Raw genomic sequence first — 21,416 nt, forward strand, 5'->3', positions numbered from 1 at the left:
CCTCTCACTTAATGCATTTATACATTTATATTAATATACATAATATTAATTATACATTTATACATATGATTTACATTTATAGATATGTCTCGACATAGGATTCAGAAAGCCTATTAAAGGAAGTAAATTTTTACTTTTAAGCATGCAGATACACAGGTTGTAATGTGTTGTTCTAGCTTGAGTGTCTTTGAAAACAATAAATAAATAAATAACATTTTTTTTAGGTGACGTATATGAAATAAAAAATAATTAAAACTTATATTTATGATATAAGTAAATAAAATTGTGTAAATAATCTATTTACTCAAAATGTATTGTTTGTCTTTTTAGTTGAATGAATTGAAAAAGTAACAGATATTTATAGGAATACATTCATATAATAACATTTATTTATAATTTATACATTTATTTATAGTAATAGATAATATAATACAATTATAATATATTTATAAGAGTTTTATATAAGTAAATAAATATATTTATTCATAAATATTTATAATTGTATTATAAATGCATAAATGTATATTTATATAAAAATATATAAATTATAAATCACAAATATATTAATTTATACATTTATATAATATTCATTTATAATTATATGTATTTATAATAATATACATTTATACATTTATAAATATATTAGTATTAAAAGTTATATTGCCAAATACGTGCTATAAAGTCATATTGCATAGTATTCTATTTAAAAGTCATATTGCTAATTTATACTCCATAAAGCTACTTTACGTAATTGGTTTGAGAGGATGATGAAGTCTCTAATGGGACATGTCTGACCAATTACATACTTAATTTATGTCTAATGGGACATGTCTAGATTCCCGACATTTAATTTATGTCCAATACGCAAGTGGTATTAACACATTTATGGAATTGGTTATACTCATACAAAACATGCTTATATAAACATATATACAGCTATATACATCCCTTATCATGGCCTGGAACAACCGCCGTGGTGCTAGAGGACGCAATGCGGACCGCATGAGGCAAGATGAGGAAGATGAGGCCTTACTTCTTATGAGTGCATCGTTAATGTTAATGCATCCGTCACTTGCACACGTGGATAATAATCAACCACTTCCGCAACATGATGGTTCATTCACAGATAGGCAGTGGGTGGAACGCGTACTCTACGGTCATCATAGACGCTCAATAGACAACATGCGTATCACGACTGATAATTTCTTGCTACTGTCCAATATCCTTGTCGAGAGACAGTACGTTCCACACAATTACCAACAGCGCGTGCCCATACAGGAGGCGCTTGCTATGACTTTAATGTTGGTCAGCCACAAGCATACGCACCGTGTGTTGGGGACTATTTTTGATCGATCCATCGAGACGATTAATCGAAATATAAAAAAGGTGCTCCGAGGCCTGTGTCTATTTGCAGCTGAAATAATACGACCGGGTGACCAGACTGCAGTTCATCCACGAATTGCAAACTCAACTAATTTTTATCCGTGGTTCAAGGTAATGTGGAAAGAATACTGATTTTTGGCGACTCTGTAGTACGACGATTCTATAAAGTTGATTATATATTTTTTACACATATTAGGATGCCGTGGGAGCGATGGATGGCACCCACATCTCAGCTTGTCCTCCGACAGGCGAGCAAATGGCATATACAAATCGGCACGGGTGGCAATCACAGAATGTTCTGGCAGTTTGTGACCATGACATGCGCTTCATCTATGTGTATGCTGGATGGGAGGGAAGTGCACACGATGCGCGAGTGTTGGAGTCAGCATTAGCATATCCGTCCGATTTTCCACTGCCGCAACCTGGTAAGTGATGGGTCCAATATTTCAAGTCAAGCATGTGCTATGCTTTATTTCCACAACTCCTATTTTTTATCGCGTTTATTAATTAGAATAACTTTGTCAAATAGGCCAGTACTACTTAGTTGATGCGGCATACAGGAATGCTCCTGGTTTCATGCCTCCGTATAAGAACGTGGGGTCCGAATCTCCGTCAAAGACCTTGTTCAATACTCGACATTCGCAACTGCGCAATGTCATTGAGCGCACATTCGGTGTGCTTAAGAAAAGATTCAAATGGTTAAAGGGTCCGGTAGATAATTTCTATATGAGCACTCAAATCAGTATAGTCATTGCTTGTTGTGCGTTGCACAACTTTTTAAGGATGCACCAACCAGAAGATGCTCATTTTCAACGGTTTGAATCACAAGACGTGCACTTAAATGAAGAGCCAGAAATAGGCGGGCTAGTACCTCAGCCGTTCGCATTAAACGTGTCTCCTGCAGAGCTGGCGGAATGGAAAGCTAAACGAGACTACATAGCGACTCAAATGTATGCAGCACGAGGGCGACGCCGCCGTTAAGTGTTCATCGCATTAAGTAGGATTGTAATTGTCCCTAAAATATATTTTCCCATGTGTAGAATGTACTTAAAATGTCCTCGATTTCCAACTTCTAAATTAATCTGTACCGTTTGGGTATTAAGTATGCAATTGGTTTAGCGTAAACGTAGTATAAAATCAAAATTTTCGAAGTCAAAGTCAAAATTTTCGAAGTCAAAGTCAAAGTCAAAGTCAAAGTCACATGCTTAAATTCAATAATAAGCACCTGTCCAAACGCTAATTTACACGATTTACTTGCTATCCAAACGCCTATTTCATATTTACGCGATCTTAAAAAGTAACCTAAAAAATATCCCAAATAACTTACAATCCAAACAAACCCTGAGGAAGTGTTTGGAAAGCATAATTGGTGGGTAATTTGAAATTTTAAGAAATTAGCGTTTGTACTGTGTAAATAAAAGTGGTGGGGTAATTTACTGTAGAGTTCCGACATTGGATTCCTTAGGTGCAGCCTTTTGCACTAAAGTCATGCAAAAATTCATTCCTTCACGTGGCAACTGCATTTTGACGGAAACCTGCAAAAAAAATAACCGTTGGTTGAGGAGAGTAAAGGCATTTACTCCTGAACACAGCACAAAGGCTAGAAGTGCTCCTCTATTCGGGCCTCTCTTCGCCATTTTCATCTACCAACAGACGGGAAAGACAGCTGCAATCAAACCCAGCTTGCAGAGACGTCCGGCAAACAAGATCCTTGACTGAAGTTTTGAATCTATCGGACGCATTTCACCCTGCCGCGGTCGACGCTTCCAACACCCAAACGGAATTTCTTGCTCCGAGCCCATTCCACTTTCTCCCTATCTACAGCGGCAGGTACAATTCCCTCGATTTTCTGGATTTAGCTGCAATTTACATTCCATAAACCTGCGTTGATCTGTCTTTCTAGTTGTCCACGGCTTCATCAGCTGATTATCTCCCTTGGACACCTGATTTTGTGTTGGCTGTGTGCGAAGAGTAGATTTCGTTTATGGTAGATTAAAATGTACTTAGGATTAATTGAACCCGAATCTGAATGAATGGTGGAATAAAGCTGCTCTGGCCTTTCAAATTGGGAGGTTATGAGCATTAAAACTGGATTAACTGGATATATTGCAAGCAGGGAGATTTATTGTCTTTGGGCTTTTTTCTTATCATGGAAAGAAAATTTAATGGGGAAAATAAAATCTGTCCTGAATTTATTAGGAGGATAAGTCGATGTTAGAAGTTAATTTTGCTTTAGAATATGTCAATTTAAGCAGGTGAAATAATTGATGGTGGACAGAAGTAAAATATATTATGACCCTTAAAAAAATAAATTCATCACCCTTAAAAAAAATAATTGAAGTAAAATATATTCTACAATTACGTAAATTAAAGATGGACAGAAGTTGTTTAATAAAGTTTTGCCAAAAAATACAAGGGATTTTCACTGCTTAATTGCATTGGCCTTTGGCAATCAGTTTTCTTTTTTTCCATGGTTTCTTTTGCTTTCTTTCCAATTAAAAAGGTTTGCCTCATAACGCACAAGGATTGGACAAGTGTGATAGGAAACATAAAAGCAAAATATACCGGTCTGCTGTAAAATTTATAAAGTATTTAAAGTTAAATGTGGGTGGCGTCTGGATGCCCAAGGCAGTAATATGCAAAATATTACTGATAATGAGCCAACGAGTCCCTGGATTAATACTTTGAAGTTAGCAGCAAGTTACTTGTCCTTGGCATTGATCATGTTTATTATTGAATAATAAACTCATACTTTAACGTAGTATAAGTTGTTTAATGGGATGCTATAAAATAAGTCATAACTGAGACAGTATATGAAGGAAAAGAAAAAATGGTTTTGAAGAAGAATTAAAATTGGACATATACTTGACAACAAAAGTTTACATGAGCAGCCCAGAGAAAAGAATCTTTACATTTTGAGTGTGACCCAGAACCAAAGGAAAATAAAAGGACTAGGATTTGTGCCTTTTCAACAAAGAAATTGTATCAGATTATACGGAATACATAATCCTGCACAGTTATAGATGCTTGAATTCATAACTTTTGGTTCTGTTGTAAGTCTCATTTGATGAGGTTAGATACATGTCAATTAGCTTATAGACTTGTCGATTAGGAGTCAATTACCTTATTATTGTGGGCTGCTAATTTCCAGAATTAACAGAAGCATGGGATTTTTTGTTGATCAATGGAACTTGAAAGCTAACATGCTGGGAATTTGTTTGGATGCAAACTCCCATTTGCTGTTTGGATGCATATTTTTTGCAATGAGTTAATAATTTTACTGTCCAGCTGCTGCCATTTCGGTTGTTCTGTGGCAGTTCTCTCTTCGGTTATGACCGCTGAGAAGAGGAAGAAGCCTTCTTGCGATTGTATGTTCTTTCTACGCTGTATTAGAAAGTAATTTTCGCAGCATATTCATTGGTTAATAATACTTTTTGTTCGAATTTTGAAGCCTCACCTGTTAGCTGTACGTCCGATTGCTCTACCCGTTCGTCAACTGCATCCAACAACTACATCAAGTGCCTTGAGGTCTATTTTGAGGCAAGTGCCTTTGTTGAGTTCCTTCTGCACCTGTTTTTGCTTTCACTATTGATTGTCCAGATCTGTTTCCAAACCACTTTAATTCAATTTCTGTTATCTCAGTCCACTGCTAACTCTTTTTCCCCATCAAACTTAGCAAATGGCTTCTAGGATTCACTGGACTGATGCAATGGATGAAGCTTTCCTCACAGCCTACGTCAGTTTTCGGGAAAATGACGTTTGGGACAAGAGGAAGTCGCTAGAGACCAACTACGACATGTTGGCAGCCCATTTGGTGAGCAATCACATATTGACTGTGACTGGCCAGCAATTGCAGACCAGATTCTATCACATCAAGAAGAAATGGGACCTGTTCTGCAATCTGCGTGGGATTTCATCAAAAACAGAGACCGGGGTTGGGTGGAGTGAGGACAGCTACTGTTTCACTGCTGATGATGAACATTGGGCCAACTTGGAGCAGGTATGGACTTGTCGCTTCCCTGACTTCTGTTAATTGAATTTCTTTGTACTTCAGATTTGAAAGGTGACTTCAGATTCCCTATTGAACTAAAATCTGAGCACTCAATCTTGTTTAAACTGCACTTGTTATTTAATTCTCACTTGTGTCTAATCCTTGATGCCTTTTCATCCTTGATTTTCCGGTGACTTAATCAATTTTTATATGCTGACTCCACTTGTTATTCCGTCTTATTTTCAATCCTCGAAGTCTTTTGATGAGTTAATCTTGTAGCTCAGTCATTACAATTACCTTATTAGATTGAATGATGAAAAGAACCTGTAATTTGGTGCACAACTACATATTCAATTCTGAATAGAACTAGATTTGGGTTATAAAGGGTTATAAGGGGAGGTTCCTGAATAATATAAGTATTTTCCTTGTTAAAATAACTTGAATATTTAGAGTTTTCAGTAAGCGCATGAAATTTTACATAATAAAAAAAATTACAGCTTCAATGAATTCGGATGACAACTCGGGTTACATCCCTTTTCATGAAACTCAAAAGTTAAACAATTCATTTGTTCCATCTATAACATCCCTTTTCATAACTGCATGGGCCTATCCTCGCAAGAATTTATCCTTAGTCTCAATAATTTAACAGGCCTGCTTTAATTAAAATTTGGTGCCTTTTAGTTGCTTTGATGCCTTTTAGTTGAGACTAAATTTGGTGTCTTCTATTTGTTGTAAAGTACAAAGGAGGAAAAAAAAAGAGTTGTTTATAGGAGAAAATTTAGTACTTTAATATTTTGCTAAACATTTTTAGTCAAATTTGTAACTGTTATATATATATATATATATATATATATCCAATTCTGGATAACCTTTTCTGAAATCAAAGTCCCTGTTCAATTAATATGGTCCGTGCAGATCTTTTCCTGCAAAGGTTGTTACTTGTTGGGACCATTACCAACTGTAACTTTGAATTTTGAATGCTGAATCTTGATCAGGATTGTCCTGGTTTATTTATTGGCAGAGTAGATAATTTTAATATCTCACCTCAGCTATGATCTTCCTCAATCCTTCCAAGTTCCAGCATTCGGGCATGGCATTTGTACTTTTGTTGATTTGACAACTCACATAATTGTTTGGACATAAAAAGTGTAAAATAATTTCAAGAATTAAAAATCTTATACAAAGACACGTTTGAAAAAACAAAGAAAACAAGAAAGCAAATTTCAGAGATGCATGGAATATTTCATTATGAGCTTATCAAAGCTTCTCGCCAAAGTCACACCAGAAGCAGCAGCACTTCTATGAACTTTAGAGAGCAATATGAAGAAATTTCTGAGCCATTCGAAACTTGAAAATGACCAATTGTATTCTATTTAGTGCCTGCACTGCTGATGTCAATTATAATGATACTAATGAATGGCCTTCTCATAAAGTGATGAGTTAGTGTCAAGCCTCTATCTGCACATCCCAAATTGATATCCAAACATCTTTGCTATTTTACTCTCGTTTAAATTGTTTTTTTTTTTGCATAGACAGCTGCAGTGCCAACCTTTTTTTATCTAATCTTTCATGTTCTTTCTTTTCTCCTTTCTTGATGTGCTTTTTTCGATGAATTTGACTTGTCGATTAGTGCATTTCCTTCAATTCGTGAAATGGGATGCTGATTATTTGGTTGATTTTGGTTTTTATGGCTCCACTTATTGAAATTCTGATCATTGTCGACGAAAAAAGTTGTTTCTTTTTTTTATTCATCCTCATTTTAAGTCTTTCTTGCTGAATCTGCTTTTTTTCGAGTGTGTTTTGGAGGCTTGGTTGTGTTTTCTGTTTCTTCACAAAGTAATCAGCTGTGGCTTTGGATTCTTTTATCCTCTCTGTATGGGTTATATTGGAAGTAAGATGTAATAGTAGCAAATCAAGGCAGCATTAGTGAGTAAATTTATAAATCTGGGTTCTTGTTTCCATGATATGATTTACTTGAAGTTGGATTATCCTTCGCTTAGTTGACCATTCTTTTCTGGGCAGACGGATTAACTGGATTAGCTTTGATTGGATTATTTGACTGCAAAATGTGAAAATTGCTCGGCTTAGCTGCTGGTGATTTGTCATTCACAACTCTTTCTTTAATATACAGAAATATTAGCTATCGACAAAGTTTTGGATCCTGGATTTAGCTATCGACATAGTTAATTGAATTAGCATTTTCCTTGTTGAAATAACTCGAATCTTATAATAATATTTTCCTTGTACACTATCAATTCATGTGTGCTCACTTCATATTTGCATTTCACCAGACCAATGCCTCGTACGTTGACTTCAAAAAAGAGAATTCATGCTACTGGTACGATCGGTTGACACCGCTACTGCTTGGAAGACATGCCACAGGCAGCCGTGCCCAGTCTGCAAGCGAGGTAGTTCCATCGGAACCGCCTCGCCGAGAACGGTCCAACACTGCTGCTAAAAATCGGAAGGGAAAAGGTCAAGCCTCTAGTTCGAGGGTGCCTACTCCGGTGAACGTACCAGCAGTTGAGGATGACGACGACGTCTACTATGTTCCCCCAGTTCCTGGTGCAGTTGGAGGAAAACGGTCAGCCTCAAGCTTAGGAACCAGTGGTGAACCTGAAGGGAGTAGAGGTTCAAAATCGACACGGTCATCTACTGGTCTTGAGGATGCTATAAGCAAGATCGGGAATTACACCGACTTCGTTCTTGAGGACAGACGGAGTAGGTCGGAGTTCGACTCCCTCTACGGCATAATGCAGTGCCAGGATGTGATCACCTCAATGGATATTCCGGACGAGTGGAGACTTGAAGCATGTGATCACTATGCCAAATATGAGAACGAGGGTGCAAGGATTATTTTTCTTAGAGCTTCTGCAGCCGATCGCTACGGCTACATCCTCAAGTTGATGAAGCTAAAAGGCTTGGCCTAGGCATGCCAATTATGTGAAATGTTTGTACTATTAAAGTACATTGTGGATGATTGTACTTGTATAACGTGGTTGTTTGTGGATTACTTGTCCATATAATATTAGAGATATTTATTAACTTCTTGTGAAGAAAAAATGTTTATTCATGCCAGAGGATTATGTTGCAGGGAAAATACCGTTTGCCTTTTCTTTTCTGGAATTTTCCTGGTTGAGTTCACACTCTTATTGAGATTTCTGAATGCTATTCTTACTAGTTCAGTAAATTTGCTGTCATTGTCAATTCTAAATGCTGCATGGTACATTTCATGAAAAATTCTGAATGAAGCTGCAGAAATAGAGGACCTGCAGAGATGTGTTTCTTTGCTTCCGGTGGTTTCAATTTTCCCAAGTTTTTCATTTTGTTGGTGTGCAATTCATTATTATTGTTTGGAGATGCATGGATATTGTTACTGTTTTGGTGCTCTGTAGCTATTTCTTTCACTTATGGTCTTCCACACAGCAGGGAAGCAGGGAGTCAAGTAAAAGTATTACTACTATTGCGTTATCTTGATGATTTTGAGTCTGACAATTGGTTATTATATTATCTGGTATCATCAGCCCTTTGTTGGTATGTCGGTCTAGTTTCAAAAGTTGCCAAGGAAATTTTTAATGAGCCCAGGAGGGAATACGTTGCAATCTCAGGGTTGTGGTACTTCTTTTCTTTTCTTTTCTTTTCTTTTCTGAACATCCATTCACACAAGCATTGGAAAGCAGGATGCTGCATTCTGGAGAATTTTAGCTTCTCACACTTCAAATCTCCTTGCAGTCCCTCGAAATTTTTAGATTGCTATAGGAACTTGAACGTGGAGAAAAAGGTATTGGAGATGGAACTGTGAGCTATGGAATGGAGATATTTACATGCGTTCTTGGACTGGCATATGGTCCTCACAATGAAGACAGAGGACACAAAAAAGAGCATGCACCTTTTTTGTCCATTAACGCAAACTACTGTAACACCAATCCTGAAGAACAAATAGCTGACACGCCCTAGTACTGCAATTGCTGACAAGCACATGGGTTCTATAGCATTTGTGACTAGTTCTTTGAGATAATTTCAGAGAGCTCCCCTAACGTTTTATTTATTTTTTTACTTAGCTCCCCTAAGGTTTGAAAAATTACACTTACCTCCCTTGATTTGATAGTTTTAGTAACAAAATCTTAAAATAAATTGATTCGGTCAAATTTTTAAATGAATACCCTAAAATGACCTGCAGTAATGAGTTTTAATTTTATGTCTATACCTACTAGTAGTAGTAGTAAGTATTTGATAAACAACAATAATATTAATAATAATTTATCATTATGATAGGATACTTTTGATGGTATTTATTATAGATTAAATTTATAAGATAGAAAAGAAGATGTTCAAATAATTCATTTAAAGTTTATGAATTTTTTGAGTAGTGGGATTTTGAAAAATTTAGATGTGATTTTGGACCATTTATTTTTTATTTATTGTTAATTTTGAGACAAAAAATAAAGATCAACAAAAACATTGGATTACTAGATGTGACATTTGGTTACATTAAAAAATAGAGGTAATAGTGGTGATTGTACAGTTTTATTGGTAAAAAATTAAGAAAAGGAATAAAAAGAAAAAAATAATTTTAAATGGCATTCTAAATATAACAAGGAAATTTCATAAAAATATTTAAGGGTAGTATTAAATGATAAGGGAGGTATGTGTAATTTTTAAAAGCTCGAGGGAGCTAAATGAAATTGTTTCTAAAAAACCTCAAGGGAGGTTTCTGAAATTATCCCTAGTTCTTTTAGATGGCCAATAAAAAAGTCTCTGTAAAGTTAACTTCTCCGTATGTTTCCACTATTTGCATTTTTTGTTCTGTGTCGTGTCCTCTGACGAGGGCCATAAATTGCGGAAATACATGTGCTATAAAGCATTCCAATTGCATGTCAAATATATCTCATGAAACGACAAAGTGAAAATTGTGGTGGAAGTTCTCTAAAAACTCCAATGTAGATCAGCGCATTTCCCACTGTTTCTTCACATTTAAGCAGTGCAATTCTCTATAAAAAGAACTGGCCTCTGCAATTCTCTTTTGAAAAACGAACGAAGAGGATAGAAGACAGAACGTCAAGACGAAGTGGCGACCTTTTCTTAATTAACGTGGTAGCTGTGTGCACCTCGCCGTGTGGCAACCGGAAACTACGTGCGTGCCACTGGAAGCGAGGTAAATTGTAGACGAATGTTTTCAGTTATAAAATTGCAATCTAAATTCAATATCTTGCCATTATTTAGATCTTTTGTATGGTAGCCGTTTATATACTCTCACTTAATGCATTGTACGAGTTATTGGTGACTAATCGTTCATATTTTACCGCTTCAAAGTGATAATAAATATTTTGAGGTGTTACGAATTGAGTAACCTGGTCGGATGAGTTTTTTGATATAGTACGGACTGGACTTCGTTAGGCTTGGATTGTTGTTTTATAACCTCTCACTTAATGCATTTATACATTTATATTAATATACATAATATTAATTATACATTTATACATATGATTTACATTTATAGATATGTCTCGACATAGGATTCAGAAAGCCTATTAAAGGAAGTAAATTTTTACTTTTAAGCATGCAGATACACAGGTTGTAATGTGTTGTTCTAGCTTGAGTGTCTTTGAAAACAATAAATAAATAAATAACATTTTTTTTAGGTGACGTATATGAAATAAAAAATAATTAAAACTTATATTTATGATATAAGTAAATAAAATTGTGTAAATAATCTATTTACTCAAAATGTATTGTTTGTCTTTTTAGTTGAATGAATTGAAAAAGTAACAGATATTTATAGGAATACATTCATATAATAACATTTATTTATAATTTATACATTTATTTATAGTAATAGATAATATAATACAATTATAATATATTTATAAGAGTTTTATATAAGTAAATAAATATATTTATTCATAAATATTTATAATTGTATTATAAATGCATAAATGTATATTTATATAAAAATATATAAATTATAAATCACAAATATATTAATTTATACATTTATATAATATTCATTTATAATTATATGTATTTATAATAATATACATTTATACATTTATAAATATATTAGTATTAAAAGTTATATTGCCAAATACGTGCTATAAAGTCATATTGCATAGTATTCTATTTAAAAGTCATATTGCTAATTTATACTCCATAAAGCTACTTTACGTAATTGGTTTGAGAGGATGATGAAGTCTCTAATGGGACATGTCTGACCAATTACATACTTAATTTATGTCTAATGGGACATGTCTAGATTCCCGACATTTAATTTATGTCCAATACGCAAGTGGTATTAACACATTTATGGAATTGGTTATACTCATACAAAACATGCTTATATAAACATATATACAGCTATATACATCCCTTATCATGGCCTGGAACAACCGCCGTGGTGCTAGAGGACGCAATGCGGACCGCATGAGGCAAGATGAGGAAGATGAGGCCTTACTTCTTATGAGTGCATCGTTAATGTTAATGCATCCGTCACTTGCACACGTGGATAATAATCAACCACTTCCGCAACATGATGGTTCATTCACAGATAGGCAGTGGGTGGAACGCGTACTCTACGGTCATCATAGACGCTCAATAGACAACATGCGTATCACGACTGATAATTTCTTGCTACTGTCCAATATCCTTGTCGAGAGACAGTACGTTCCACACAATTACCAACAGCGCGTGCCCATACAGGAGGCGCTTGCTATGACTTTAATGTTGGTCAGCCACAAGCATACGCACCGTGTGTTGGGGACTATTTTTGATCGATCCATCGAGACGATTAATCGAAATATAAAAAAGGTGCTCCGAGGCCTGTGTCTATTTGCAGCTGAAATAATACGACCGGGTGACCAGACTGCAGTTCATCCACGAATTGCAAACTCAACTAATTTTTATCCGTGGTTCAAGGTAATGTGGAAAGAATACTGATTTTTGGCGACTCTGTAGTACGACGATTCTATAAAGTTGATTATATATTTTTTACACATATTAGGATGCCGTGGGAGCGATGGATGGCACCCACATCTCAGCTTGTCCTCCGACAGGCGAGCAAATGGCATATACAAATCGGCACGGGTGGCAATCACAGAATGTTCTGGCAGTTTGTGACCATGACATGCGCTTCATCTATGTGTATGCTGGATGGGAGGGAAGTGCACACGATGCGCGAGTGTTGGAGTCAGCATTAGCATATCCGTCCGATTTTCCACTGCCGCAACCTGGTAAGTGATGGGTCCAATATTTCAAGTCAAGCATGTGCTATGCTTTATTTCCACAACTCCTATTTTTTATCGCGTTTATTAATTAGAATAACTTTGTCAAATAGGCCAGTACTACTTAGTTGATGCGGCATACAGGAATGCTCCTGGTTTCATGCCTCCGTATAAGAACGTGGGGTCCGAATCTCCGTCAAAGACCTTGTTCAATACTCGACATTCGCAACTGCGCAATGTCATTGAGCGCACATTCGGTGTGCTTAAGAAAAGATTCAAATGGTTAAAGGGTCCGGTAGATAATTTCTATATGAGCACTCAAATCAGTATAGTCATTGCTTGTTGTGCGTTGCACAACTTTTTAAGGATGCACCAACCAGAAGATGCTCATTTTCAACGGTTTGAATCACAAGACGTGCACTTAAATGAAGAGCCAGAAATAGGCGGGCTAGTACCTCAGCCGTTCGCATTAAACGTGTCTCCTGCAGAGCTGGCGGAATGGAAAGCTAAACGAGACTACATAGCGACTCAAATGTATGCAGCACGAGGGCGACGCCGCCGTTAAGTGTTCATCGCATTAAGTAGGATTGTAATTGTCCCTAAAATATATTTTCCCATGTGTAGAATGTACTTAAAATGTCCTCGATTTCCAACTTCTAAATTAATCTGTACCGTTTGGGTATTAAGTATGCAATTGGTTTAGCGTAAACGTAGTATAAAATCAAAATTTTCGAAGTCAAAGTCAAAATTTTCGAAGTCAAAGTCAAAGTCAAAGTCAAAGTCACATGCTTAAATTCAATAATAAGCACCTGTCCAAACGCTAATTTACACGATTTACTTGCTATCCAAACGCCTATTTCATATTTACGCGATCTTAAAAAGTAACCTAAAAAATATCCCAAATAACTTACAATCCAAACAAACCCTGAGGAAGTGTTTGGAAAGCATAATTGGTGGGTAATTTGAAATTTTAAGAAATTAGCGTTTGTACTGTGTAAATAAAAGTGGTGGGGTAATTTACTGTAGAGTTCCGACATTGGATTCCTTAGGTGCAGCCTTTTGCACTAAAGTCATGCAAAAATTCATTCCTTCACGTGGCAACTGCATTTTGACGGAAACCTGCAAAAAAAATAACCGTTGGTTGAGGAGAGTAAAGGCATTTACTCCTGAACACAGCACAAAGGCTAGAAGTGCTCCTCTATTCGGGCCTCTCTTCGCCATTTTCATCTACCAACAGACGGGAAAGACAGCTGCAATCAAACCCAGCTTGCAGAGACGTCCGGCAAACAAGATCCTTGACTGAAGTTTTGAATCTATCGGACGCATTTCACCCTGCCGCGGTCGACGCTTCCAACACCCAAACGGAATTTCTTGCTCCGAGCCCATTCCACTTTCTCCCTATCTACAGCGGCAGGTACAATTCCCTCGATTTTCTGGATTTAGCTGCAATTTACATTCCATAAACCTGCGTTGATCTGTCTTTCTAGTTGTCCACGGCTTCATCAGCTGATTATCTCCCTTGGACACCTGATTTTGTGTTGGCTGTGTGCGAAGAGTAGATTTCGTTTATGGTAGATTAAAATGTACTTAGGATTAATTGAACCCGAATCTGAATGAATGGTGGAATAAAGCTGCTCTGGCCTTTCAAATTGGGAGGTTATGAGCATTAAAACTGGATTAACTGGATATATTGCAAGCAGGGAGATTTATTGTCTTTGGGCTTTTTTCTTATCATGGAAAGAAAATTTAATGGGGAAAATAAAATCTGTCCTGAATTTATTAGGAGGATAAGTCGATGTTAGAAGTTAATTTTGCTTTAGAATATGTCAATTTAAGCAGGTGAAATAATTGATGGTGGACAGAAGTAAAATATATTATGACCCTTAAAAAAATAAATTCATCACCCTTAAAAAAAATAATTGAAGTAAAATATATTCTACAATTACGTAAATTAAAGATGGACAGAAGTTGTTTAATAAAGTTTTGCCAAAAAATACAAGGGATTTTCACTGCTTAATTGCATTGGCCTTTGGCAATCAGTTTTCTTTTTTTCCATGGTTTCTTTTGCTTTCTTTCCAATTAAAAAGGTTTGCCTCATAACGCACAAGGATTGGACAAGTGTGATAGGAAACATAAAAGCAAAATATACCGGTCTGCTGTAAAATTTATAAAGTATTTAAAGTTAAATGTGGGTGGCGTCTGGATGCCCAAGGCAGTAATATGCAAAATATTACTGATAATGAGCCAACGAGTCCCTGGATTAATACTTTGAAGTTAGCAGCAAGTTACTTGTCCTTGGCATTGATCATGTTTATTATTGAATAATAAACTCATACTTTAACGTAGTATAAGTTGTTTAATGGGATGCTATAAAATAAGTCATAACTGAGACAGTATATGAAGGAAAAGAAAAAATGGTTTTGAAGAAGAATTAAAATTGGACATATACTTGACAACAAAAGTTTACATGAGCAGCCCAGAGAAAAGAATCTTTACATTTTGAGTGTGACCCAGAACCAAAGGAAAATAAAAGGACTAGGATTTGTGCCTTTTCAACAAAGAAATTGTATCAGATTATACGGAATACATAATCCTGCACAGTTATAGATGCTTGAATTCATAACTTTTGGTTCTGTTGTAAGTCTCATTTGATGAGGTTAGATACATGTCAATTAGCTTATAGACTTGTCGATTAGGAGTCAATTACCTTATTATTGTGGGCTGCTAATTTCCAGAATTAACAGAAGCATGGGATTTTTTGTTGATCAATGGAACTTGAAAGCTAACATGCTGGGAATTTGTTTGGATGCAAACTCCCATTTGCTGTTTGGATGCATATTTTTTGCAATGAGTTAATAATTTTACTGTCCAGCTGCTGCCATTTCGGTTGTTCTGTGGCAGTTCTCTCTTCGGTTATGACCGCTGAGAAGAGGAAGAAGCCTTCTTGCGATTGTATGTTCTTTCTACGCTGTATTAGAAAGTAATTTTCGCAGCATATTCATTGGTTAATAATACTTTTTGTTCGAATTTTGAAGCCTCACCTGTTAGCTGTACGTCCGATTGCTCTACCCGTTCGTCAACTGCATCCAACAACTACATCAAGTGCCTTGAGGTCTATTTTGAGGCAAGTGCCTTTGTTGAGTTCCTTCTGCACCTGTTTTTGCTTTCACTATTGATTGTCCAGATCTGTTTCCAAACCACTTTAATTCAATTTCTGTTATCTCAGTCCACTGCTAACTCTTTTTCCCCATCAAACTTAGCAAATGGCTTCTAGGATTCACTGGACTGATGCAATGGATGAAGCTTTCCTCACAGCCTACGTCAGTTTTCGGGAAAATGACGTTTGGGACAAGAGGAAGTCGCTAGAGACCAACTACGACATGTTGGCAGCCCATTTGGTGAGCAATCACATATTGACTGTGACTGGCCAGCAATTGCAGACCAGATTCTATCACATCAAGAAGAAATGGGACCTGTTCTGCAATCTGCGTGGGATTTCATCAAAAACAGAGACCGGGGTTGGGTGGAGTGAGGACAGCTACTGTTTCACTGCTGATGATGAACATTGGGCCAACTTGGAGCAGGTATGGACTTGTCGCTTCCCTGACTTCTGTTAATTGAATTTCTTTGTACTTCAGATTTGAAAGGTGACTTCAGATTCCCTATTGAACTAAAATCTGAGCACTCAATCTTGTTTAAACTGCACTTGTTATTTAATTCTCACTTGTGTCTAATCCTTGATGCCTTTTCATCCTTGATTTTCCGGTGACTTAATCAATTTTTATATGCTGACTCCACTTGTTATTCCGTCTTATTTTCAATCCTCGAAGTCTTTTGATGAGTTAATCTTGTAGCTCAGTCATTACAATTACCTTATTAGATTGAATGATGAAAAGAACCTGTAATTTGGTGCACAACTACATATTCAATTCTGAATAGAACTAGATTTGGGTTATAAAGGGTTATAAGGGGAGGTTCCTGAATAATATAAGTATTTTCCTTGTTAAAATAACTTGAATATTTAGAGTTTTCAGTAAGCGCATGAAATTTTACATAATAAAAAAAATTACAGCTTCAATGAATTCGGATGACAACTCGGGTTACATCCCTTTTCATGAAACTCAAAAGTTAAACAATTCATTTGTTCCATCTATAACATCCCTTTTCATAACTGCATGGGCCTATCCTCGCAAGAATTTATCCTTAGTCTCAATAATTTAACAGGCCTGCTTTAATTAAAATTTGGTGCCTTTTAGTTGCTTTGATGCCTTTTAGTTGAGACTAAATTTGGTGTCTTCTATTTGTTGTAAAGTACAAAGGAGGAAAAAAAAAGAGTTGTTTATAGGAGAAAATTTAGTACTTTAATATTTTGCTAAACATTTTTAGTCAAATTTGTAACTGTTATATATATATATATATATATATATATCCAATTCTGGATAACCTTTTCTGAAATCAAAGTCCCTGTTCAATTAATATGGTCCGTGCAGATCTTTTCCTGCAAAGGTTGTTACTTGTTGGGACCATTACCAACTGTAACTTTGAATTTTGAATGCTGAATCTTGATCAGGATTGTCCTGGTTTATTTATTGGCAGAGTAGATAATTTTAATATCTCACCTCAGCTATGATCTTCCTCAATCCTTCCAAGTTCCAGCATTCGGGCATGGCATTTGTACTTTTGTTGATTTGACAACTCACATAATTGTTTGGACATAAAAAGTGTAAAATAATTTCAAGAATTAAAAATCTTATACAAAGACACGTTTGAAAAAACAAAGAAAACAAGAAAGCATATTTCAGAGATGCATGGAATATTTCATTATGAGCTTATCAAAGCTTCTCGCCAAAGTCACACCAGAAGCAGCAGCACTTCTATGAACTTTAGAGAGCAATATGAAGAAATTTCTGAGCCATTCGAAACTTGAAAATGACCAATTGTATTCTATTTAGTGCCTGCACTGCTGATGTCAATTATAATGATACTAATGAATGGCCTTCTCATAAAGTGATGAGTTAGTGTCAAGCCTCTATCTGCACATCCCAAATTGATATCCAAACATCTTTGCTATTTTACTCTCGTTTAAATTGTTTTTTTTTTTGCATAGACAGCTGCAGTGCCAACCTTTTTTTATCTAATCTTTCATGTTCTTTCTTTTCTCCTTTCTTGATGTGCTTTTTTCGATGAATTTGACTTGTCGATTAGTGCATTTCCTTCAATTCGTGAAATGGGATGCTGATTATTTGGTTGATTTTGGTTTTTATGGCTCCACTTATTGAAATTCTGATCATTGTCGACGAAAAAAGTTGTTTCTTTTTTTTATTCATCCTCATTTTAAGTCTTTCTTGCTGAATCTGCTTTTTTTCGAGTGTGTTTTGGAGGCTTGGTTGTGTTTTCTGTTTCTTCACAAAGTAATCAGCTGTGGCTTTGGATTCTTTTATCCTCTCTGTATGGGTTATATTGGAAGTAAGATGTAATAGTAGCAAATCAAGGCAGCATTAGTGAGTAAATTTATAAATCTGGGTTCTTGTTTCCATGATATGATTTACTTGAAGTTGGATTATCCTTCGCTTAGTTGACCATTCTTTTCTGGGCAGACGGATTAACTGGATTAGCTTTGATTGGATTATTTGACTGCAAAATGTGAAAATTGCTCGGCTTAGCTGCTGGTGATTTGTCATTCACAACTCTTTCTTTAATATACAGAAATATTAGCTATCGACAAAGTTTTGGATCCTGGATTTAGCTATCGACATAGTTAATTGAATTAGCATTTTCCTTGTTGAAATAACTCGAATCTTATAATAATATTTTCCTTGTACACTATCAATTCATGTGTGCTCACTTCATATTTGCATTTCACCAGACCAATGCCTCGTACGTTGACTTCAAAAAAGAGAATTCATGCTACTGGTACGATCGGTTGACACCGCTACTGCTTGGAAGACATGCCACAGGCAGCCGTGCCCAGTCTGCAAGCGAGGTAGTTCCATCGGAACCGCCTCGCCGAGAACGGTCCAACACTGCTGCTAAAAATCGGAAGGGAAAAGGTCAAGCCTCTAGTTCGAGGGTGCCTACTCCGGTGAACGTACCAGCAGTTGAGGATGACGACGACGTCTACTATGTTCCCCCAGTTCCTGGTGCAGTTGGAGGAAAACGGTCAGCCTCAAGCTTAGGAACCAGTGGTGAACCTGAAGGGAGTAGAGGTTCAAAATCGACACGGTCATCTACTGGTCTTGAGGATGCTATAAGCAAGATCGGGAATTACACCGACTTCGTTCTTGAGGACAGACGGAGTAGGTCGGAGTTCGACTCCCTCTACGGCATAATGCAGTGCCAGGATGTGATCACCTCAATGGATATTCCGGACGAGTGGAGACTTGAAGCATGTGATCACTATGCCAAATATGAGAACGAGGGTGCAAGGATTATTTTTCTTAGAGCTTCTGCAGCCGATCGCTACGGCTACATCCTCAAGTTGATGAAGCTAAAAGGCTTGGCCTAGGCATGCCAATTATGTGAAATGTTTGTACTATTAAAGTACATTGTGGATGATTGTACTTGTATAACGTGGTTGTTTGTGGATTACTTGTCCATATAATATTAGAGATATTTATTAACTTCTTGTGAAGAAAAAATGTTTATTCATGCCAGAGGATTATGTTGCAGGGAAAATACCGTTTGCCTTTTCTTTTCTGGAATTTTCCTGGTTGAGTTCACACTCTTATTGAGATTTCTGAATGCTATTCTTACTAGTTCAGTAAATTTGCTGTCATTGTCAATTCTAAATGCTGCATGGTACATTTCATGAAAAATTCTGAATGAAGCTGCAGAAATAGAGGACCTGCAGAGATGTGTTTCTTTGCTTCCGGTGGTTTCAATTTTCCCAAGTTTTTCATTTTGTTGGTGTGCAATTCATTATTATTGTTTGGAGATGCATGGATATTGTTACTGTTTTGGTGCTCTGTAGCTATTTCTTTCACTTATGGTCTTCCACACAGCAGGGAAGCAGGGAGTCAAGTAAAAGTATTACTACTATTGCGTTATCTTGATGATTTTGAGTCTGACAATTGGTTATTATATTATCTGGTATCATCAGCCCTTTGTTGGTATGTCGGTCTAGTTTCAAAAGTTGCCAAGGAAATTTTTAATGAGCCCAGGAGGGAATACGTTGCAATCTCAGGGTTGTGGTACTTCTTTTCTTTTCTTTTCTTTTCTTTTCTGAACATCCATTCACACAAGCATTGGAAAGCAGGATGCTGCATTCTGGAGAATTTTAGCTTCTCACACTTCAAATCTCCTTGCAGTCCCTCGAAATTTTTAGATTGCTATAGGAACTTGAACGTGGAGAAAAAGGTATTGGAGATGGAACTGTGAGCTATGGAATGGAGATATTTACATGCGTTCTTGGACTGGCATATGGTCCTCACAATGAAGACAGAGGACACAAAAAAGAGCATGCACCTTTTTTGTCCATTAACGCAAACTACTGTAACACCAATCCTGAAGAACAAATAGCTGACACGCCCTAGTACTGCAATTGCTGACAAGCACATGGGTTCTATAGCATTTGTGACTAGTTCTTTGAGATAATTTCAGAGAGCTCCCCTAACGTTTTATTTATTTTTTTACTTAGCTCCCCTAAGGTTTGAAAAATTACACTTACCTCCCTTGATTTGATAGTTTTAGTAACAAAATCTTAAAATAAATTGATTCGGTCAAATTTTTAAATGAATACCCTAAAATGACCTGCAGTAATGAGTTTTAATTTTATGTCTATACCTACTAGTAGTAGTAGTAAGTATTTGATAAACAACAATAATATTAATAATAATTTATCATTATGATAGGATACTTTTGATGGTATTTATTATAGATTAAATTTATAAGATAGAAAAGAAGATGTTCAAATAATTCATTTAAAGTTTATGAATTTTTTGAGTAGTGGGATTTTGAAAAATTTAGATGTGATTTTGGACCATTTATTTTTTATTTATTGTTAATTTTGAGACAAAAAATAAAGATCAACAAAAACATTGGATTACTAGATGTGACATTTGGTTACATTAAAAAATAGAGGTAATAGTGGTGATTGTACAGTTTTATTGGTAAAAAATTAAGAAAAGGAATAAAAAGAAAAAAATAATTTTAAATGGCATTCTAAATATAACAAGGAAATTTCATAAAAATATTTAAGGGTAGTATTAAATGATAAGGGAGGTATGTGTAATTTTTAAAAGCTCGAGGGAGCTAAATGAAATTGTTTCTAAAAAACCTCAAGGGAGGTTTCTGAAATTATCCCTAGTTCTTTTAGATGGCCAATAAAAAAGTCTCTGTAAAGTTAACTTCTCCGTATGTTTCCACTATTTGCATTTTTTGTTCTGTGTCGTGTCCTCTGACGAGGGCCATAAATTGCGGAAATACATGTGCTATAAAGCATTCCAATTGCATGTCAAATATATCTCATGAAACGACAAAGTGAAAATTGTGGTGGAAGTTCTCTAAAAACTCCAATGTAGATCAGCGCATTTCCCACTGTTTCTTCACATTTAAGCAGTGCAATTCTCTATAAAAAGAACTGGCCTCTGCAATTCTCTTTTGAAAAACGAACGAAGAGGATAGAAGACAGAACGTCAAGACGAAGTGGCGACCTTTTCTTAATTAACGTGGTAGCTGTGTGCACCTCGCCGTGTGGCAACCGGAAACTACGTGCGTGCCACTGGAAGCGAGGTAAATTGTAGACGAATGTTTTCAGTTATAAAATTGCAATCTAAATTCAATATCTTGCCATTATTTAGATCTTTTGTATGGTAGCCGTTTATATA

General features: G+C 36.0%; 4 protein-coding genes across 10 annotated transcripts; all 4 read left to right on the forward strand.

Annotated features, from left to right (window-relative positions):
- The first annotated feature begins 954 nt into the window (after positions 1–954).
- Positions 955–2,364, forward strand: LOC140011262 (uncharacterized). The gene is made up of 3 exons (XM_072060038.1): positions 955–1,494; positions 1,580–1,808; positions 1,913–2,364. The coding sequence occupies exons 1-3, from the start codon at positions 955–957 to the stop codon at positions 2,362–2,364; spliced, it is 1,221 nt and encodes a 406-aa protein (XP_071916139.1).
- Positions 2,365–2,897: 533 nt separating this feature from the next.
- On the forward strand, positions 2,898–8,474 carry LOC140011449 (uncharacterized). Of its 4 annotated transcripts, none has more exons than XM_072060315.1 (5): positions 2,898–3,213; positions 4,672–4,751; positions 4,835–4,923; positions 5,060–5,383; positions 7,666–8,474. In XM_072060315.1, exons 2-5 carry the CDS (start codon positions 4,715–4,717, stop codon positions 8,302–8,304), a joined length of 1,089 nt encoding a protein of 362 aa, XP_071916416.1. In that variant the 5' UTR covers positions 2,898–3,213; positions 4,672–4,714; the 3' UTR covers positions 8,305–8,474. The 4 variants fall into 4 exon arrangements, with proteins under 4 accessions (XP_071916416.1, XP_071916417.1, XP_071916419.1 ...); XM_072060316.1 differs by having other exon boundaries at positions 4,701–4,751; XM_072060318.1 differs by lacking the exon at positions 4,672–4,751 and having other exon boundaries at positions 4,848–4,923.
- A 3,272-nt stretch (positions 8,475–11,746) lies between these two features.
- Positions 11,747–13,156, forward strand: LOC140011263 (uncharacterized). Its single transcript, XM_072060039.1, has 3 exons — positions 11,747–12,286; positions 12,372–12,600; positions 12,705–13,156. The coding sequence occupies exons 1-3, from the start codon at positions 11,747–11,749 to the stop codon at positions 13,154–13,156; spliced, it is 1,221 nt and encodes a 406-aa protein (XP_071916140.1).
- A 533-nt stretch (positions 13,157–13,689) lies between these two features.
- LOC140011453 (uncharacterized) lies at positions 13,690–19,266 on the forward strand. 4 transcript variants are annotated; one of them, XM_072060328.1, is made up of 5 exons: positions 13,690–14,005; positions 15,464–15,543; positions 15,627–15,715; positions 15,852–16,175; positions 18,458–19,266. In XM_072060328.1, the coding sequence occupies exons 2-5, from the start codon at positions 15,507–15,509 to the stop codon at positions 19,094–19,096; spliced, it is 1,089 nt and encodes a 362-aa protein (XP_071916429.1). In that variant the 5' UTR covers positions 13,690–14,005; positions 15,464–15,506; the 3' UTR covers positions 19,097–19,266. The 4 variants fall into 4 exon arrangements, with proteins under 4 accessions (XP_071916429.1, XP_071916430.1, XP_071916432.1 ...); XM_072060329.1 differs by having other exon boundaries at positions 15,493–15,543; XM_072060331.1 differs by lacking the exon at positions 15,464–15,543 and having other exon boundaries at positions 15,640–15,715.
- Positions 19,267–21,416: the final 2,150 nt, after the last annotated feature.

The sequence above is a fragment of the Coffea arabica genome, chromosome 7e, assembly GCF_036785885.1.
Source record: "Coffea arabica cultivar ET-39 chromosome 7e, Coffea Arabica ET-39 HiFi, whole genome shotgun sequence".
Taxonomy (NCBI): Eukaryota; Viridiplantae; Streptophyta; class Magnoliopsida; order Gentianales; family Rubiaceae; genus Coffea; species Coffea arabica.